This window comes from Centropristis striata, chromosome 1 (assembly GCF_030273125.1).
Source record: "Centropristis striata isolate RG_2023a ecotype Rhode Island chromosome 1, C.striata_1.0, whole genome shotgun sequence".
Taxonomy (NCBI): Eukaryota; Metazoa; Chordata; class Actinopteri; order Perciformes; family Serranidae; genus Centropristis; species Centropristis striata.
The window spans coordinates 44509346-44529520 of NC_081517.1; the positions used below are offsets into that span (position 1 = coordinate 44509346).

Here is a 20175-nt window from a genome sequence, read left to right on the forward strand (position 1 = left end):
TGCTGAGTGTGCAAAATGCCGTGCTGCAGCCCTGAAACAGGTTTGGTGGGTTGGAGAGATTATAGAGATTAGAGCCTCATGATGACAAAGCTGAATCTTTTGTCTCCTGGAACACAAAGTTCTCCTGAGCAGAGTTAATATTAGAGCCACCGAAACCTTCTGCTTGCAGCTTTTTATGTTTTCTGTAATGACCTCATTTGTATCCTTCTGTGCATCATTTGATCCTAGTTTAGCTCCATTTATTACTGTAAATCTATAATCCAGCTGGATACAGATGCCGTCATATTAACAGAAAGGATTTCAGGGGTCAGTATCACCTCCAAGTCATCCTTCCTGGTGGGTTTAATGCTAACAGCGTTAGCAATCTGAGCTAACAGCCTACTGCATGAGACTCGCAGAACTTGGTATTTCAGGTTCTGCCCTCCAAGGTTATAATAGTTTTGGATTTTTCATTAGTTTTAGTTTTAATTTTGTTGTGAATTTTTGTTTTCAAATTCAGTTAGTTTTAGTTAGTTTTTAGAGTGAGTTTGCTAGTTTTAGTTTAGTTTTTATTTTTTGAAAATGCTTAGTTTTAGTTTAGTTTTTATTAGCTTTAGTTTTTTTGTAATGGGGTATTTGTTGGGTGCCAGATTCAAAGAGGTCATAATAAATGTTTCCTTTATTTCCTTTGGTTTATCCATCTCAGCCCCAATAAGGTTATTAACTCTTACAGTTCTGGGTGTTTTGAATTTTGGTTCTAGTGTAAACATCCCAGTCTCAGTAAACATATTCACCATGTGTTGCATGTTCAAATAAATACACTGAATTATGAATGAAAAAAGTTGACAAAAACGAAAACTAAGGACATTTTCACTATAATTTTAGTTAGTTTTAGTTAGTTTTGTAACCACAAAATACAGTTTTAGTTAGTTATCGTTTTTTTAAAACTCTAGTTTTTATTTTTATTTCAGTTAACGAAAATGTTTTTTCAATTCTAGTTTTCGTTATTTCGTTAGTTTTCGTTAACTATAATAACCTTGCTGCCCTCCGATGGGTCGAGTCTTACCTAGCAGGGAGATCTTTTAAAGTATCTTTGAAGGGAGAAGTGTCCAAACTACAAAACCTTTCCACTGGGGTGCCTCAGGGATCAGTGCTAGGTCCCCTTCTCTTCTCAAGTTACCAGGGGTGTGACGAAGAGATTTCGCGAGATTAAACTCGACGACATTTCTCTCATTTGCATGTCACTTTGGATAAAAGCGTCTAATAAATGACATTGTGGAATTGTAGAATTGTAGAACAGACCTGCAGTCCTCATAGAGAGACTCGGTCCTCCTGCGGAGCGACTCTGAACAGGGAGGCTCTGCGTTTCTGGATCGGACACTACTGCCTACAGCATCCTCACCCTGCACACAGAAATACAGATTAACACGAAAATATTTATTCTTTACTGTAATCAAGGTTTTTTTCTTCAAATCAGATAAAATGATCAGGCAAAAATTCACTAACTGTTATAAGAAGATACAAAATCTCCACCTGGCTTTTATCTGATAATGTTTAATATATAATGGGTGTTAATATAAACCAAAGCTTCAGTACCAATACCAGAATAATCTTTATTTACAGGTGCATCTCAATAAATTAGAATGTGATAGAAAGTTTATTTATGTCAGTAATTCAATTCAAAAAAAGTGAAATAACACATTATATCGACCAGGGGTCTCAAACTCAAAATACCTGGGGGCCGCTGGAGGCAGTATCAAAATGACCAAAAAAAGACACAAAATTACAAAAAACACACAAAATGACCCCAAAAGACACACAAAATTATAAAAACACACACAATTATTTTAAAAAAAAGACACAAAATGACCCAAAAGAGACGCAAAATTATTAAAAATGACACAAAATTACTAAAAAAAAGACACAAAATTATTTTAAAAAGACACAAAATTATTTTAAAAAGACACAAAATTACCAAAAAAAGTAAATAAAGGGACCTTCCACACACAACACAGTAAAGTGCCATTCATATAAAACTCACATTAAACTCATATCAAGGTGGGGGCCACAAAATATCGTCACGAGGGCCACAATTGGCCCGTGGGCCGCCAGTTTGAGACCCCTGTTATAGATCCATTACACACAGAATTTATTTAATTTCTTCTAATTATGATTAAGGCTTACATTTAATGAAGCCCTAAAATTCAGTCTCTCAAAAAAAAGTTAATATTACAAAAGACCAATTTTATAAAGTATGTTTAATATGGAAATGTTTCTTCTGAAAAGTCTGTCCATCTATATGACTCAATACTTGACTTGAACTACTGGAAATGGACTTTTCATCATATTCTAACACACACACACACACCCGTACCTCTGAGTTCCCGGAGCTCAGAGACATGGGGTTGACTGCGTCCATGCGGCGGAGCCTCCGTCTGGGATGGATGGAGGGCAGAGATAGGGGGGATTCTTCACAGCTGGACCTGGAGCTCTCCCACTCCTCCTCCGGCTCCTTTAACACAAACACACACATTAACATAATATTATATCCACATGTGTTGTGTTTATGTGGACCCTGATTATGTTCTAGGGTTAGAAACATTACATCACAGGTCTTGTGTGGTTCTCCAGAGCTCCTGTGAGAACGCAGGCTGAAGACCTTCTCCTGCAGCTCCACCAGCTGACACCTCAGGGCGTCCTTCTCCGCCAGGTTACGGGCGATCACCGTCTGGGCCTCGTTCCTGGACAGGTACGCCTGGAGGGCAGGAAGAGTTCATGTTTACTGTATGTTACTATGTTAAACAGAAGGTTTGTCTGCTGACAGGAGCGCCTTGTTTATTATTCATGCACATAAACACAATCAGAGTTTATGCCTCGTATGTCTGTATATATATATATATATATATATATATATATATATATATTGTACTGATGGTTTCATTTAATTTATTTTAGGTTTACTCTCTTATCTGTCTTTTTCATTTAATCAATTCATAATTAATTCTTATTAACGTTCTCCACCCTGTTATTGTCTTGGTTATTTGTATAATTTCTCATTTTGCTTCGATGAGACAGTTGGGGGGACTGTGACTGAGACTTTTTATTTTTTTCTTCTTTTTTTTCTCCCTTTTCTTTTATTGCTGCCTTTCTTAATTATTTATTTTGATTTTATTTTTTTATTTATTTAGTTTAGTTTATTTATTTATTTATTTTTAATTTAATTTAATTTAATTATTCATTTATTGTATGTCTTTATATATTTTTTGTTTTGTTTTATTTTATTTTATTTTATTTTATTTTATTTTATTTTATTTTATTTTATTATTTATTGGAGTGAGGTACTTGAAGTCATTTTGGTTCAGATGGTGGTTTATTCTCCTATCTGTTGCGATATCTTTGTGACTATAGAGAGCACTTTAATGTTGTTTATGTCTTTGTTTTGATGAAAATCAATAACATCTATTTAAAAAAAAAAAAAAAAGAGTTTCTGCCTGGTGTATAAATCACACCGTCATGATAATTTCCACAGTGGTTTAACTGGTCACGTTCCTCCTGTAACTCACACGTGAAGATACACATGTCTCAGTCAGATCCTTTGAATGAAGAAATGTTAATACGTGCAGCTTCACGTCACAAACATGTTTGGTATGCAGGATGTTGTCAACGTGGCGTCTGTGGCTGCTGCCTTCTATCTATCTGTCTATCTATCTGTCTGTCTATCTTTTGACACAACTCAGGAACAATACATCAATATGTGACAGAAACTTGGAGCAGCAGCTACGTGCAGGGCAATGAACAATGAAAAGAAAAATCTCCTCTCATATCGTTTCCATTCAGACGTATGAGAATGGTTGGCATTTTTTTATTTATTTGTTTTTTTTAATTTGTATTTTACTTGTTTGTTAGCTTGTAACGGCCGAGTGTTGAGGGTTGTTTGGACAAATATAATGATAACAACAAAAATAACTGATAAGAGTTGACAAATAATCATCAGGTCACTCTGCTCGGGCCAGTTCATCACTGCTGGCAGCTTTACTTTATCTGATTTTAAGAGTTAGTTTCTTATTTTAAGTGTTCAACATGCTTATTTCTAGATTTAATAATCTTAATTTAATAAATCTTGTCAAGGTAAATTATCTGTCCATGCAGCAAGATCATTTCCCTCAGATTTAGTGCACAGTTCAGCACAATCTCACCTCTATGACCTGGTTATTATTTTCATTTTGACGTACTGGATCAACATTTTAAACACAAAAAACAGACAAAAAATACAAAAAACAGACAAAAAATAAAAAAAAACAGACAAAAAAATCACAAAATACACAAATAAAAACAAAACAAATACAAAATACACACATAAAAAACAAAAAAAAAAAAAAAAAAACCCACAAAAAATGCAAAAAAATACACATAAAAACCACAAAAAATACAAAATACACAAAACAATTACAAAACAATACACATAAAAAACACTTTTTTTTTTTTCAAATAAGACACATAAAAAAAAAAAAAGACATAACAAAAACACGCCCAAAACACAAAAACACACCAAAAACACACACAAAAACACACATAAAACACACAAAAAAACACATAAAAAAAACACATTGCTTACAACATGCTTATTTCTAGATTTAATTAATTTTTCTAATTTAATAAATCTTGTCAAGGTAAATTATCTGTCCATGCAGCAAGATCATTTCCCTCAGATTTACTGTTTTATCTGGTTTTAGACACCTTTTTTGCATTGTATTTATCATAATTCTGTAATCCAACACAATGGATGTAAGAAAACATCAGTGATTTCAAGTTTGTTGCCTTTAAAAAAAATCTGAAGGGGGGATTTATTTTTCCCACTTGTCTTTTTTCTTCTAAAATGTCATGAAACACAAACAGTCACATGCAGATGGTGTGTGTCACATGTCAACGTGCAGCCTGATCCACTAATTACAGCTCAGAGCCGTCATGTTCCTGTTGGTGATGACATCACAGCTCCAGTAGAGCAGCTACCTGAACTCTGACTGGTGTCAGGCTGTGGGAGGATTGTTCTCTTCATTCAGAGGGGACAGATCTTTTTCTGTTGCAGCCCCCAAACTATGGAATGAGCTACCTTTGCACATCAGGCAAGCCTCCTCACTGTCCATTTTTAAAAGTCATCTTAAAACCTATTTTTATTCCTTGGCTTTTAACCATGCATGAGACTCTGCTCTTGTTTTTAGTGTTTTATGGTTTGCTTTTTATTGTTTTTTAAATTGTTTTTTTTTTTTTAAAAGCAATGAATCTATTTATTTTAGTGTTTATTCCTGTTTTATTTATTTTATTGTCTCTTGTTCTGTTTGTTTATGTACAGCACTTTGTTGCGGCTGTGCTTGTTTTAAAGTGCTTTACAAATAAAGTTGAGTTGAGTTGAGAATTCCTCCAGGAGGAAACGCTGCATGATGTTTAGAGCAGCGAAACAGCTTTAAGATGAATCATTACTGCTCTGACAGCTGGAATCTACTAAAACACTGTTTGTTCATGTAAGGTATGTTATACTGCTCAATGACGGAAACAAGTGTTCAGGAAAGGAGATAAAATAATAAAAGCCTCATATTAAAAAGACATAAATAACGACACACCCACACACAACAGGGAGTTCCAGACAGCTACACTGCAAAAAAACATGAAGCTTACCAAGTATTTTCTTCTTTTATCTAGCTATATTATCTTAATTATATTGTTTTGGGTATAATTTACCTCAACTCAGCTTTATTTGTAAAGCACTTTAAAACAACCACAGCCGCAACAAAGTGCTGTACATAAACAAACAGAACAAGAACAATAAAAACAGGAATAAACACTAAAATAAATAGTTTCATTGCTTTTAAAAAATAATAATAATTAAAAAACAAGGAAAAAATGCAAACCATAAAACACTAAAACAAGAGCAGAGTCTCATGCGTGGTTAAAAGCCAAGGAATAAAAATAGGTTTTAAGATGATATCTACTGACTTTATTTAAAGCTTTATGTGCTTATTTAATCATTAGTATTATTATTATGTGCTTATTTAATTATCTTATTGTGTAAAGACTTGTTTTTAGGATTGACATTGTGAGCTTTTTCATGCTTTTCAAGCTATTCAACTGTTGAATATGGTGAGTTTTTACCTAAAATATTGACTCCAGTTGAGAGTTTTAGTTGCATGAAGTTTAAATTATATTTTAAAAGCATTTTCTATCCACTAAAACGTGCTTGTTTCAAGTATTTATGGCTTATTTTAACGTTACTACAGTCGGGCTTTTCAAGCCACAATTGCTCAAAATAAGTAGATGTTTTCAGAGTTAATTTATTATTTTAAGCGTATTATTTTCATTTTCGACTCACTGTATCAACATTTTGAACACAAAAACACACAAAAAATACAAAAAAAACACACAAAAAATAAAAAAACAAACATAAAAACACATAAAAACAAAAAATTACAAAAAACACACCAAAGACACACACATAAACACACAAAAAAACAAAACAAAAAATACAAAAAACACATAAAAACAAAAAATTACAAAAAACAAAGATCAAAAACACAAAAAATTACAAAAAAACACACAAAAAATACACATAAAAAACACAAAAAAATATTTAAAAAAACCACACAAAAAATACACATAAAAAACACAAAAAATTTACAAAACAATACACATAAAAATTACAAAAAACACACAAAAAACACATTGCGTACAACTTGCTTATTTCTAGATTTAATAATCTTAATTTAATAAATCTTGTCAAGGTAAATTATCCGTCCATGCAGCAAGATCATTTCCCTCAGATTTACTGTTTGATCTGGTTTTAGACCTTCTTGCATTGAGAGTTCTCCTCTGAGCTCCTTACCTGGTCTCGTTCTGCCTGCAGCTCCTTCATCTGGTTCTGGATCACGGTGCTCTTCTGTTGCTGCATGTTACAGTCCAGAGTCAGCTGCTGCACCTGCAGACTCAGAGCCTCCTTCTGCTCCACCAGCTGGACCAGACACACACACACACACACACACACACACACACGTTACAACAAAGTGGCCTTAAGGGGGATATTATATATATATATATTATAGATGTGGAGGTTTGATGAGTTAGCCAACATGCTGCTAAACATCAGAGAAACTTCTGGATCTGTGAAACAGATGGCAGCGATGGAAGAAGTATTCAGATCCTTTACTGCAGTAAAAGTACTAATACACACTGTGAAATGACTCCACTACAGTAAAAGTCCTGCATTCAAAACTTACTGAAGTAAAAGTACAAAAGTATCAGCATCAAAATGTACTTAAAGTATCAAAAGTAAAAGTACTTTTTATGCAGAATGAACCCACTCTGATTGTTTTATATATATTATAATATATATGCATTTTTGGTAATTCTGTCTTTTTATGAAAATTGTGTCATTTATTGTGTATTTTTTGGTCTTTTTTGGTTATTTTAATTCATTTTTGTAATTTTGTTTCTTTTTTTGAAAATTTTGTGGGTTTTTGCCTGTAATTTTCTGTCTTTTTACGTATTTTTTTGGAACTTTTATGGCTTTTTTTAAAGGTAATTTTGTTTATTTTTTTGTTTATTTTACCTCGTCTTTGGTAATTTTTTGTAAATTTTGATTTAACTGAAGTAAAAATACAAAAGTATCAGCATCAAAATGTACTTAAAGTATCAAAAGTAAAAGTACTCGTTAAGCAGAATGAACCCACTCAGATTGTTTCATATACTACAAATATATTAATAGTAATATACATAGTAATTTCACAGTGTGTATTAGTATTTTTGCTGCAGTAAATTATCTGAGTACTTCTTCCATGTTTGTTATACCATTTAACAATTTCTTACAAGGATTTGCCTTTTCTGTTGTTGTTTTATTTTTCTTTGTTGTCATTTTGTGTCGCTTTGTATTTGTTTTGTGTCATTTTGTAATTTCTTAGATCTTTTTGTAAAAGTTTTGGCTTTGCTTTTTGTTGTTTTGACCCTTTTCTTGGTTGTTTTATGTTCTTTTCTTGTAATTTTTTAGTCTATTTTAAGTTTAGTCTTTGTGTCTTTTTGTATTTATTTAGTGTCTCTTTAAAGTCATCTTGAGTCTCTTTGTACGTAATTTTGTGTCTTTGAAATTTCTTTGGACATTTTGTCGTTTGGACCAGTTTTGCATCTATTTGTAGTTGTTTCATGTCTCTTAGTTTTTTCTGTCTCTTTGCAGTTGAGTCTTTTTGTTGTAATTTTGAAAATATTTTTGTGATCTCATTGTGTCTCTTTGTAGTTTTTTAATGTTTCTTTGTGGCTATTTTGGTCTTTTCCTGGTTGGAACTGACCCGTTTAGTAAATCATCTATGTTTATGAGCACTAAACAGACTCAAAGATATTTATTTAGACGTTTTCCTCCAGCCAAATGCTGCATCATGCCACTGTGTAGCAGTGTGATAATCAAAGGGCTCTTCATATGTTATAGCAGTAGTTCTCAACCTTTTTGAGTCGCGACCCCCAATTTAACATGCATGTTGTCCGCGACCCCCGCTCACTGAACACAATCTCACGCCCACAGTTCAAGACAAAAAAAAAAGACACAAAATTACTTTAAAAAGACACAAAATGACCAAAAAAGGAAACAATATGACCAAAAAAAGACACAAAATTACTTTAAAAAGACACAAAATGACCAAAAAAAGACACAAAATGACCAAAAAAAGACACAAAATGACTAAAAAAAAGACACAAAATGACCACAAAAAAAATGCAAAATGACTAAAAAAACAAATACAAAATGACCAAAAAAAGACACAAAATGACTTAAAAGACTCAAAATGACCACAAAAGACACAAAATGACCACAAAAGACACAAAATTACCCCAAAAAAAGATGCAAAATGACAAAAAAAGATGCAAAATTACCCCAAAAAAAGACGCAAAATGACCAAAAAAACCCACAAAATTACCAAAAATGTTGTGTTCAAAATGATTTGGCGACCCCCAGAAATCATCTTGCGACCCCAATTGGGGTCCCGACCACAAGGTTGAGAACAGCTGTGTTATAGTAGATGTTTTGCATGTCATTTCCTGACCCACGGTACCTCAGACAGACAGACAGACAGACAGACAGACAGACAGACAGACAGACAGACGTACCCCTTGTTTGGCCTTGATCAGCTGTTCGTTCTCCTCTCTGTAGTGTCGGAGCTGCTCGGCCAGCTCCACCTGGCTGTTGATGGCCTCGGCCAGGTCCTGGGCCAGGATGTCCTGACGGGCCTGATAGAGGCACAATAAGAGAAGATATAAACGTGAAGACACATGAGGCTCTGGACAGTACAGGAACATCTCAAAAAATTAGAATATGGTGAAAAAGTTCAATATTTTTTGTCATTTATTTCAGAAAGTGAAACTCATACATTATATAGATTCATTACACATAGAGTGAAATATTTCAAGCCTGTTTTTCTTGTAATTTTGATGATTCTGGCTTAGAGAGAATGAAAACACTGTGTAAAAAAAGACACAATATGACCAAAAATAGATGTAAAAATGGCTAAAGAAAGACACAAAATGACCAAAAAGGAAACAAAATGACCAGAAAAGACACAAAATGAACAAAATAGATGTAAAAATGACCCAAACGACACAAAAATGACCAAAAATAGATGCAAAAATGAACAAAAACTACACAAAATGAACAAACATAGATGCAAAAATGACCAAAAACTACACAAAATGAACAAAAACTACACAAAATGACCAAAAATAGATGCAAAAATGACCAAAAAGACACAAAAATGGCAAACAAAGACACAAAAATGACCAAAAAAATACGTAAAATTACCAAAAGAGACACAACATAACAAAGAAAATACATAAAATGGCCAAAAAGACACAAAATGACCAAAAAAATACCAACTGTGGACCCCAAAATTGAACTTCTGATCAATATTCTCATTTTCTGAGACATTGAGTTTTGTGTTTTCATTCTCTCTAAGCCAGAATCATCAAAATTAGAAGAAAAACAGGCTTGAAATATTTCACTCTATGGTAATGAATCTATATAATGTACGAGTTTCACTTTCTGAAATAATTAACAAAAAATATTGAACTTTTTCATGATATTCTAATTTTTTTTGCTACTAACAGAGGCTGACTGTGTGATGACTCTTACAGGATCCAGGTTCTCTGCCTTCACTCGGAGGCTCCTGACTTCCTCCTGCTGCTGGAGCTTCTCAGCGGTGGAGGCTGAGACTCTGAGCGAGCGCTGCTTCTGGAACTCGTTCTCTATTTGAACCTTCTGGAGCTCCGTCTGCAGCTGGTACACCTGCCACAACAACAACAACAACAACATCTCTCATGATGGAAACTTGAACAATGAATATACTGAGGATGATTGGCTGGCATTTGAAAAAAGAAATAGATTGTAGAAGCAATGATAGTCACAGCCCCATCAGCTTTGTTGTTCTTTTTTAACACACTTTATTATTTTTAAACACTAACAAAACAAAACACAGAAACAGATAGTTTGCTGCATGGACAGATAGTTTAACTTGACAAGATTTCTTAAATTAAGATGATTAAATCTAGAAATAAGCATGTTGAATGCTTAAAATAAGAAAATAACTCTTAAAACCAGATAAATTAAAGCTGCCAGCAGCGAAGAACTGGCCAAAAAAGACACAAAATTAACAAAAATAGATGTAAAAATGACCACCAAAAAGACACAATGATGAAATTAACTCTTAAATCAAGATAAATGAAAGCTGCCAGCAGTGATGAACTGGCCCGAGCAGAGTGACCTGATGATTATTTGGTTCTTAACAAGATAAAAAAAAACTTTAGATTTAGAAGTGTTGGATCATTTATCTTGTTTTAAGAGTTAATTTCTTATTTTAAGTGTTCAACATGCTTATTTCTAGATTTAATAATCTTAATTTAATAAATCTTGTCAAGGTAAATTATCTGTCCATGCAGCAAGATCATTTCCCTCAGATTTACTGTTTGATCTGGTTTTAGACTAAACACCTTTTCTGCAGCGTAGAGCCACAAAAGAGATTATATAAGTGTTTTCATGTTGGCTATGGAGGCATCAGCAGTATGAGCTTCAAGCTTCAGGGCTCAGATTTCGTCTCTCTAACGCTGACATTTAGAAGACTTTCCCCTGAGATCACTGCTTTGTATATTTCAGGGAGGAGAAACATGTTCTTTGTATTAGTGAGTATAAAAGCTTCTCTGACCTGCAGGTTGAGGTCGTGGAGGCGCATGTTGACGGCTGATTTCTCCTCGATGGCGGCCGTGTAGCGCATGTACAGGTCACACTTCTCGTCCTTCATCTTGGTGACTTCGTGTTGCAGAGAACACAAGTGTCTCCTCATGCGTTCGTTGTCAGAGCGGAGACATCTGGACTTCTCCTCCAGCTCCATGATCTGCCTGATCTCCAGCTCCAGGGAGGCGCAGCGAGCACTCTTCCTGCCCGCCTCGCAGCGCGCCTCCTGCAGCTCCTTCTGCATCCCCGTCACCGCTCGGACCAGGTACTCCGTCAGCTCAGAGTACTTTATCAGGCCTGGAAGTTACATGAAGCAGGTGAAACAGAGAGGTAAATACTCTATTAACCCTTTAATGCACAACATGGGTCTAAATCAGGGGTCTCAAATTCAAATTAATTTTGAGCTGACCAAAAAAAACACAAAATTACTGAAAAAAGACACAAAATGACAGAAAAAAACTAAATTACTTAAAAAAAGACACAAAATTACCAAAAAAGACACAAAATTACTAAAAAAAGACACAAAATTACTGAAAAAACACAAAATTACTAAAAAAAAGACACAAAATGACAGAAAAAAACTAAACTACTTAAAAAAAGACACAAAATGACTGAAAAAAGACACAAAATTACTAAAAAAAACGACACATTACAAAAAAAGACACAAAATGACTGAAAAAACACAAAATTACTAAAAAAAGACACAAAATGACAGAAAAAAAACTAAACTACTTAAAAAAAGACACAAAATGACTAAAAAAAGACACAAAATTACTAAGAAAAGACACAACATTACAAAAAAAGACACAAAATGACTGAAAAAACACAAAATTACTAAAAAAAAAGACACAAAATGACAGAAAAAAACTAAATTACTTAAAAAAAGACACAAAATGACTAAAAAAGACACAAAATGACAAAAAAAGACACAAAATTACTAAAAAAAGACACATTACAAAAAAAGACACAAAATGACTGAAAAAACACAAAATTACTAAAAAACGACACAACATTACAAAAAAAGACACAAAATGACTGAAAAAACACAAAATGACTGAAAAAAGACACAAAATGACAGAAAAAAACTAAATTACTTAAAAAAAGACACAAAATTACCAAAAAAGACACAAAATTACTAAAAAAAAGACACAAAATTACTGAAAAAACACAAAATTACAAAAAAAAGACACAAAATGACAGAAAAAAACTACACACTTAAAAAAAGACACAAAATGACTAAAAAAAGACACAAAATTACCAAAAAAAGACACAAAATTACTAAAAAAACGACACAACATTACAAAAAAAGACACAAAATGACTGAAAAAACACAAAATTACTAAAAAAAAGACACAAAATGACAGAAAAAAACTAAACTACTTAAAAAAAGACACAAAATGACTAAAAAAAGACACAAAATTACTAAGAAAAGACACAACATTACAAAAAAAGACACAAAATGACTGAAAAAACACAAAATTACTAAAAAAAAAAAGACACAAAATGACTGAAAAAAACCTAAATTACTTAAAAATAGACACAAAATGACAAAAAAAATGCACAAAATGACCAAAAAAGACACAACATTACAAAAAAATGATACAAAATGACAGAAAAAACACTAAATTACTTTTAAAAAAAAGACACAAAATGACCAAAAAAAGACACAAAATGTGTCTCATGTGATGTGACTGACCACTGAATCTGGAAGGCTCGGTGCTGGGTTTGCGTCCAGTGACCTGGGTGTAGAGGTTGGGGTAGTGGATCATCAGACCCTCCAGCAGGGCCACAGCTCCGTTCCTCCCCTGGGTGCTCAGCAGGTCCAACATATAACCTGGAAATGATAGAGGATGATGAAATGTTGTCTCCAACTCCAAACCTGACCCTTCAATTAGAGCTCTTTCTCTATGAATGTCTTTTTTCAGTGGTAAAAAAAACTGAATGTTCATATCTCCACAGAAAGAAAGCAATAGTTCTCTACAATAATCACAAAACAATCTTGGGGGAAAAACTAAAACAATAATAACTAGAAAATTTCCTCTGGGGAAATTCTGAAAGGGCGCATGTATGTGTGTGTGTGTGTGTGTGTGTGTATCTGTAACTGTAATCACATCAAAGATCAAAGGCAATCAACAGAATTAACTGACACCGGAACAGTGACAGCAGAGGTGGACAGACTGGAATTTCTGGCCTCGAACAGAAAGCATTTTTGGCAAAACCATAATACCTATCATTGATCCGACTTCACTTTGAGCGTCCTGAGTTCTTCCTGAACGTCTACATATGTTTTTTTTTTAAGAAAATTTAAAAAATAGCTTTGTTAGAGCGATCTAAAAAAACTGTTACATCTCCCTTTTTCAGAAATCTTCCTGTGTTTTTAATATGGGAGCCAATGAGGCTGTTGGTGGTGTTGGTGGATCATCTGTGCGTCCTACGCCCAAACTATAACTCTGACAGCTTTACCAGAGGATTGTGAGGGAGAAGAATAATTTTCCCACGTTTCTATGTATAAATTATTTCTGTAGAGTGGAATTTGCGGCCTGGAGCGCAGTTTTCAAATTTATTTTTTGACAATTTTTTCCTCTCCCTCTACACTCTGGCGATGATGTCACACACTGTGACACGAACATTCCGTGCAATACACACCCATTATAATCTCAGAATTTCTCCAAAAATGATCATGGTCATTGAACAGGGATTGATAAAAAACTATATGACCTATCGAAACGGGGATTAATACACCGATACACAAGACTTGTGTCTACTGTTTAAAGTTTAAATGGAGTCTCTAGGTGAGATTATTATTATATATATATATATATATATATATACATATATAAAAGCTTCATGTTTTTTGCAGTGCACCTTCTTGTTGCACGTTTCCAGCAACATCAACCCTTTTGTTGAGTTTGATATCATTGTTTTGCAACTGTCAAAAAAACATGCTGGTATTGATAAAAGGAATTGATAAACCCGGAGGCATCGATTCCAATGGATCAGACAATTTAGAACCGGTTTTACATTTTTGTTTCCAGCATTAGCGAGGCTGGAATTTCCTCTATTATTTGGCAACACACTGACAGCAACTGGGAACACATGAGGTGAAGTAAAAGAGGATAAAGTAGAATCCACATTTCATCTATTAACTGAGGCAAACTCCATAATATAATACCTATTGCTATAGAGAACTATGATGTTTGGGAGCAGAATATAAACAGTATGAGTTCTATCCTTTTAAGGTTTAAAAGTAGACCACTGCAAAAGGCCACCTCTCAAAAACAAGAAAAAAAGAACAAAAATCAGGTGTATTTTGCCTAAAAATAGCAAAATTATCTGCCAATGGAACAAGAAAATTTGTCTTGTTAAGACTTTCCAAAACAAGCAAAAATATCTAATCTCAATGAACCCACAAATACCTTAGAATTAGTGTATTCTAACTAATAACAAGTGTTTTTTTTTTTTTTTTTTGTCGTTAAATGTTTAAACATCAAGTGTCAGTTTACAGCTATTTGTGCCAATGTACTAGTTAATTACATACATACTACACAACAATACACACTTCTGTTGTTTCATTGATAATAAAACAATTCATTCCATATGGCTGCTTGTTTTAAGTATGTGAAGAGGTCAAATTATGTCAAAGTTATGGTTTCTTGATGGAAATCAGAAATTATTACTTTGAAATATCAGTTTTATACTTGTAAGTGTTGATGAAACAGCTTTGTAACTTTTGATATTCTAGTTTCCAGCATGTTTTTACTCAGTATAGGTCATAAAACCTCAGTAACAAGCTGTAATATTATTATTATTTAGATAATTAAGGACCAAAACACTTAAAACAAGTGAAACAGTCGAACAATTAAATCTAGAAATAAGCACCTTGAACACTTAAAATAAGAAATTCAACATGCTTATTTCTAGATTTCACAATCCTAAATTATCTGTCCATGCAGCAAGATCATTTCCCTCAGATTTAGCGTTCTTATCTTGTTTTTAGACACACATTTTTTGCAGAGTGGCTGGAATTTCCTCTATTTTTTGTCAACACACTTAACAGCAACTGTTAACAAATGAGGTGAAGTTAAAGAGGATAAAGTAGAATCCACTTGTCATCTATTGACTGATGCAAACTGCATAAAGCCACATGGGTCAGGCTTTTAACTGCTGTAGTCAATTTTGTTACTTTACACTTTATGTAATTGCTCATATTTAGTGTATTTAACTCATTTTGAGGCTGTAAAAAGTAAAAATTTTAATCAATCTCATTTTAAAACCAGCATTTTATGCTTATGTTTAGTATATTTCACTTATTTGGGGGCTGTAAAAAGTGACTTTTTAAAGTAAGCTGATCTTAAAACCAGCATTTTCGCCTTATTTTAAGCCTTCTAAATGTATCTGTAGACATGATTATTTCTAGATTTAACAATCTCAAGAAGTCTTGTCAAGTGAACATATTTTGCTGCACCTTTTTTGCAGAGTGGCTGGAATTTCCTCTATTTTTTGTCAATACACTTAACAGCAACTGTTAACACATGAGGTGAAGTTAAAGAGGACAAAGTAGAATCCACTTGTCATCTATTAACCCACATGGAACAGGCTTTTGTTGTAGTAAAAATTCTTACTTTAAACAGTATGAGTTGTATCCTTTTAAGGTTTAAAAGTAGACCACTGCAAAAAACCACCTCTCAAAAAGAAGAAAAAAGAACAAAAATTAGGTGTATTTTGCCTAAAAATAGCAAAATTATCTGCCAATAATGCTGCTAGCATTGTTTTTTTAATGCTGGCAGCATTAATTTATCTTGTTTTGAGAGTTAATTTCTTATTTTAAGTGTTCAACATGCTTATTTCTAGATTTCACAATCCTAAATTATCTGTCCATGCAGCAAGATCATTTCCCTCAGATTTAGCGTTTTTATCTTGTTTTTAGACACACCTTTTTTGCAGTGTGGCTGGAATTTCCTCTATTTTTTTTGTCAACACACTCAACAGCAACTGTTAACACATGAGGTGAAGTTAAAGAGGACAAAGTAGAATCCACTTGTCATCTATTGACTGAAGCAAACTGCATAAAGGCTTTAACTGCTGTAGTAAATTTTGTTACTTTACACTTTATGTAATTACTCATATTTAGTGTTTTTAACTCATTTTGAGGCTGTAAAAAGTAAAAATTTTAACCAATCTCATTTTAAAACCAGCATTTTATGCTTATGTTTAGTATATTTCACTTATTTGGGTAAGTAAGCTGATCTTAAAACCAGCATTTTATGCTTATGTTTAGTATATTTCACTTATTTGGGTAAGTAAGCTGATCTTAAAACCAGCATTTTCGCCTTATTTTAAGCCTTCTAAATGTATCTGTAGACATGATTATTTCTAGATTTAACAATCTCAAGAAGTCAAGTAAACATATATTGATACTTTCACTTGTTTTGAGAACCTTTTCCCTCAGATTTAGCGTTCTTATCTTGTTTTTAGACACACCTTTTTTGCAGAGTGGCTGGAATTTCCTCTATTTTTTGTCAACACACTCAACAGCAACTGCTAACAAATGAGGTGAAGTTAAAGAGGACAAAGTAGAATCCACTTGTCATCTATTAACCCACATGGAACAGGCTTTTGTTGTAGTAAAAATTCTTACTTTAAACAGTATGAGTTGTATCCTTTTAAGGTTTAAAAGTAGACCAATGCAAAAAAACACCTCTCAAAAAGAAGAAAAAAGAACAAAAATTAGGTGTATTTTGCCTAAAAATAGCAAAATTATCTGCCAATAATGCTGCCAGCATTGTTTTTTTAATGCTGGCAGCATTAATTTATCTTGTTTTAGGAGTTAATTTCTTATTTTAAGTGTTCAACATGCTTATTTCTAGATTTCACAATCCTAAATTATCTGTCCATGCAGCAAGATCATTTCCCTCTGATTTAGAGTTCTTAGCTTGTTTTTAGACACACCTTTTTTGCAGAGTGGCTGGAATTTCCTCTATTTTTTGTCAACACACTTAACAGCAACTGTTAACAAATGAGGTGAAGTTAAAGAGGATAAAGTAGAATCCACTTGTCATCTATTAACTGAGGCAAACTGCATAAAGCCACATGGGGCAGGCTTTAACTGTTAAAGTCCCAGAAGCAAGAAGTGAAGCGGTATAAATCTCACTGGTTCTCATGCTGCGGTTGGTCAGGTTGTGGCAGGACAGGATCTCGTCCTCGTCCATCTCGGTGAGGACTCTGGCCTGCCTCAGGTAGGGGATCAGGACGCAGGGCCGCACCCCCAGGGAGATCCGGTGGCGGTTATCGTTGATTAGCTCCCAGAGCTCCTCCTCGCCCATCTCGCCCAGGTCTGGACCCTCAGGAACACACTCCCCCGACATCCTGGCGCTGTTTAGAGCAGAGACGGCTGCAGCCAACATGCAGGAAGACTCGTCACTGAGTCATTCCTCCAAGCAGAGCAGGCTGCACACTGACTGACTGGAAGCAGCAGAGCGGCAGATAAAAGCCTCTTTCCACGCCCTGTGACTCTTTCTACCGGAGCATGTGTGTGTGTGTGTTTGTGTGTGGGCGTGGAGGGAAACCTGTCAGACAAGACAACATGAGTCTGGCTCTACAATCACACAACAGCTGGAACACACACTGCAACAAAAGGTGTGTCTATAAACATGATACAAACACTTAATCTGAGGGAAAAGGAACTCAAAACAAGTGAAAGAATCTGTCCATGCAGCAAGATAGTTCCACTTGACAAGATTTCCTGAAATAAGATTGTTAAACGATTGTTACCAAGATAAAAAAAAACTTTACATTTAGAAGTGTTAGATAATTTATCTTGTTTTAAGAGTTAATTTCTTATTTTAAAAGTTCATAAAAACACACAAAAAAACATAAAATTATTTAAAAAAATACACATTAAAAACACAAAAAGTTACAAAAAAAACAAAAAACATAAAAAATTACAAAAAACACACAAAAACACACTTAAAATTACAAAAAATACACATAAAAAACACAAAAAATTACAAAAAACACCAAAAACACATAAAAACACACACAAAAACACACAAAAAACCCATCGCTTACAACATGCTTATTTCTAGATTTAATAATCTTAATTTTAGAAATCTTGTCAATTAAAATTATCTGTCCATGCAGCAAGATCATTTCCCTTAGATTTAGTCTTTTTATCTGGTTTTTAGACCTTTATTTTGCAGTGAACACACACTAAAACAACATTTGTCCAGCGAGTGACACATCTTCCATTCACACTCTTTGTGTCTTTCTAACATTTGTTTGTTTTCAGCAGCTAATTCAACATCTAATCACATCATAAAGCTCTGCGTCATTTCATCAATGGAGCCAGATTTGTTTAGTGAATGGAGTGGAGCTCTAACCTTTGGTGTAAACGAACACAGAGACCTTTAATGACTCGCCGCTCCGCCTTAATAATTCCTAATCACAGCAGAGCAAACACATACCACACGGCTGACAGGAACAATGAGCTCTGAGGAGCAAAGTCCTCGTCTGAAGAAGGAAATAATGGCTGCTCTGCTTTATAAGAGCAAGGTCAAAGGTTAGCTAACTCACCAGCTCAACTTACTGTTTCCTCAACTGTAACGGCTTTATGCAAACAAACGGCAATCTACTGTAAATCATAAACTGGCACAAAGACTCTGGAGGATGTAGACAATTACACTGGCCTCACTGCAGAAAAGGTGTGTTTAAAAACCAGATAAAACAGTAAATCTGAGGGAAATGATCTTCTGCATGGACAGATAATTTACCTTGACAAGATTTATTAAATTAAGATTATTAAATCTAGAAATAAGCATGTTGTAAGCAATGTGTTTTTGTGTGTTTTTTGTAATTTTTTTGTGTTTTGTATGTGTTTTTTTGTGTTTTTATGTGTATTTTTCTGATTTTTTTGCGTTTTATGTGTGTTTTTTTGTAATTTTGTGTTTTTGTTTGGTTTTGTGATTTTTTTGTAATTATTTGTTTTTTATGTGTATTTTTTGTAATAACTTGTATTTTTTGTAATTATTTGTGTTTTTTATGTGTATTTTTTGTAATTATTTGTGCTTTTTATGTGCATTTTTTGTAATTATTTGTGGGTTTTTTGTGTTTTTATGTGTATTTTGTATTTTTTGTGCGTTTTTATGTGTGTTTTTTGTATTTTTTTGTGTTCAAAATTTGATCCAGTAAGTCAAAATGAAAATAATAATCAAAATGTTTACTTTAAAGCAGTTTTTCTCCGTTTAACCCTATGTGTAGCCTTTGTAGGACTTTTACAGGCTCCAGAAAATATGGAGATTGAAAAAGAAAAAGTTTAAAGGAATCTTTGAACAAATGAAAGCTATTACACAATAACATCTGAGTGGAGTTTGAGCAATCAAAGGAGAAAAAACATTATCAGAGTCACAGAGCTATTTCTGTATTTCCAACTGATGATGAATAAGATGAAAGGAAGTAATTAAAGGGGATTATAAAGAGTTTGTGCCAGTAAACTGTAACAGTGACTCACAGGATGAGATGGAAGTCGTCCAGGAATAAAATGAATGCTTACTGCGTCTTGTCAAACAGGATGACTCTCAGCTCTGCAGTCAAGGTTCCACCAAATCTTTATCAGCAACAAAGAGGGTTAACAAAATCTGATCCTCCCGCCCCCGATACAGGAATCAGTAACAGGAGCACAAAGCTGCTCGTCTTCCTCATATCTCTTCATCTATTTAGGACAAATAAACACCATGTTAGAGAATATAATACGAGGAAACACAACAGGGATAAAAATGTTGGGAGTAGAAGTAGGAAATTAGAAACTGGTCATTACACTGAAAGGCTTTAAAACACAAAATTAATTAACTCTAACAGGCGAATATCATAATGGATGTAGTCAGAATTGTAAAAGACAATTTTTTAAAAAATATTTCTTCACTATTATGACGAATGTATAACTTTAATTT

At 33.7% G+C, this 20175-nt stretch overlaps 1 protein-coding gene across 1 annotated transcript in view; it reads right to left on the bottom strand.

Annotated features, from left to right (window-relative positions):
- Positions 1-17938, bottom strand: part of card14 (caspase recruitment domain family, member 14) — a 33863-nt gene extending 15925 nt beyond the window's left edge. The window contains exons 1-8 of the mRNA XM_059329344.1: positions 17382-17938; positions 12927-13064; positions 11202-11527; positions 10136-10288; positions 9118-9237; positions 6854-6979; positions 2354-2734; positions 1282-1382 (exon numbers count right to left, since the gene is read on the bottom strand). Of these exons, the coding sequence (XP_059185327.1) occupies positions 1282-1382; positions 2354-2734; positions 6854-6979; positions 9118-9237; positions 10136-10288; positions 11202-11527; positions 12927-13064; positions 17382-17634 (1598 nt within the window). The 5' untranslated portion in view covers positions 17635-17938. The remainder of the gene's footprint in view (positions 1-1281; positions 1383-2353; positions 2735-6853; positions 6980-9117; positions 9238-10135; positions 10289-11201; positions 11528-12926; positions 13065-17381) is intronic.
- Between the last annotated feature and the right edge of the window lie 2237 nt (positions 17939-20175).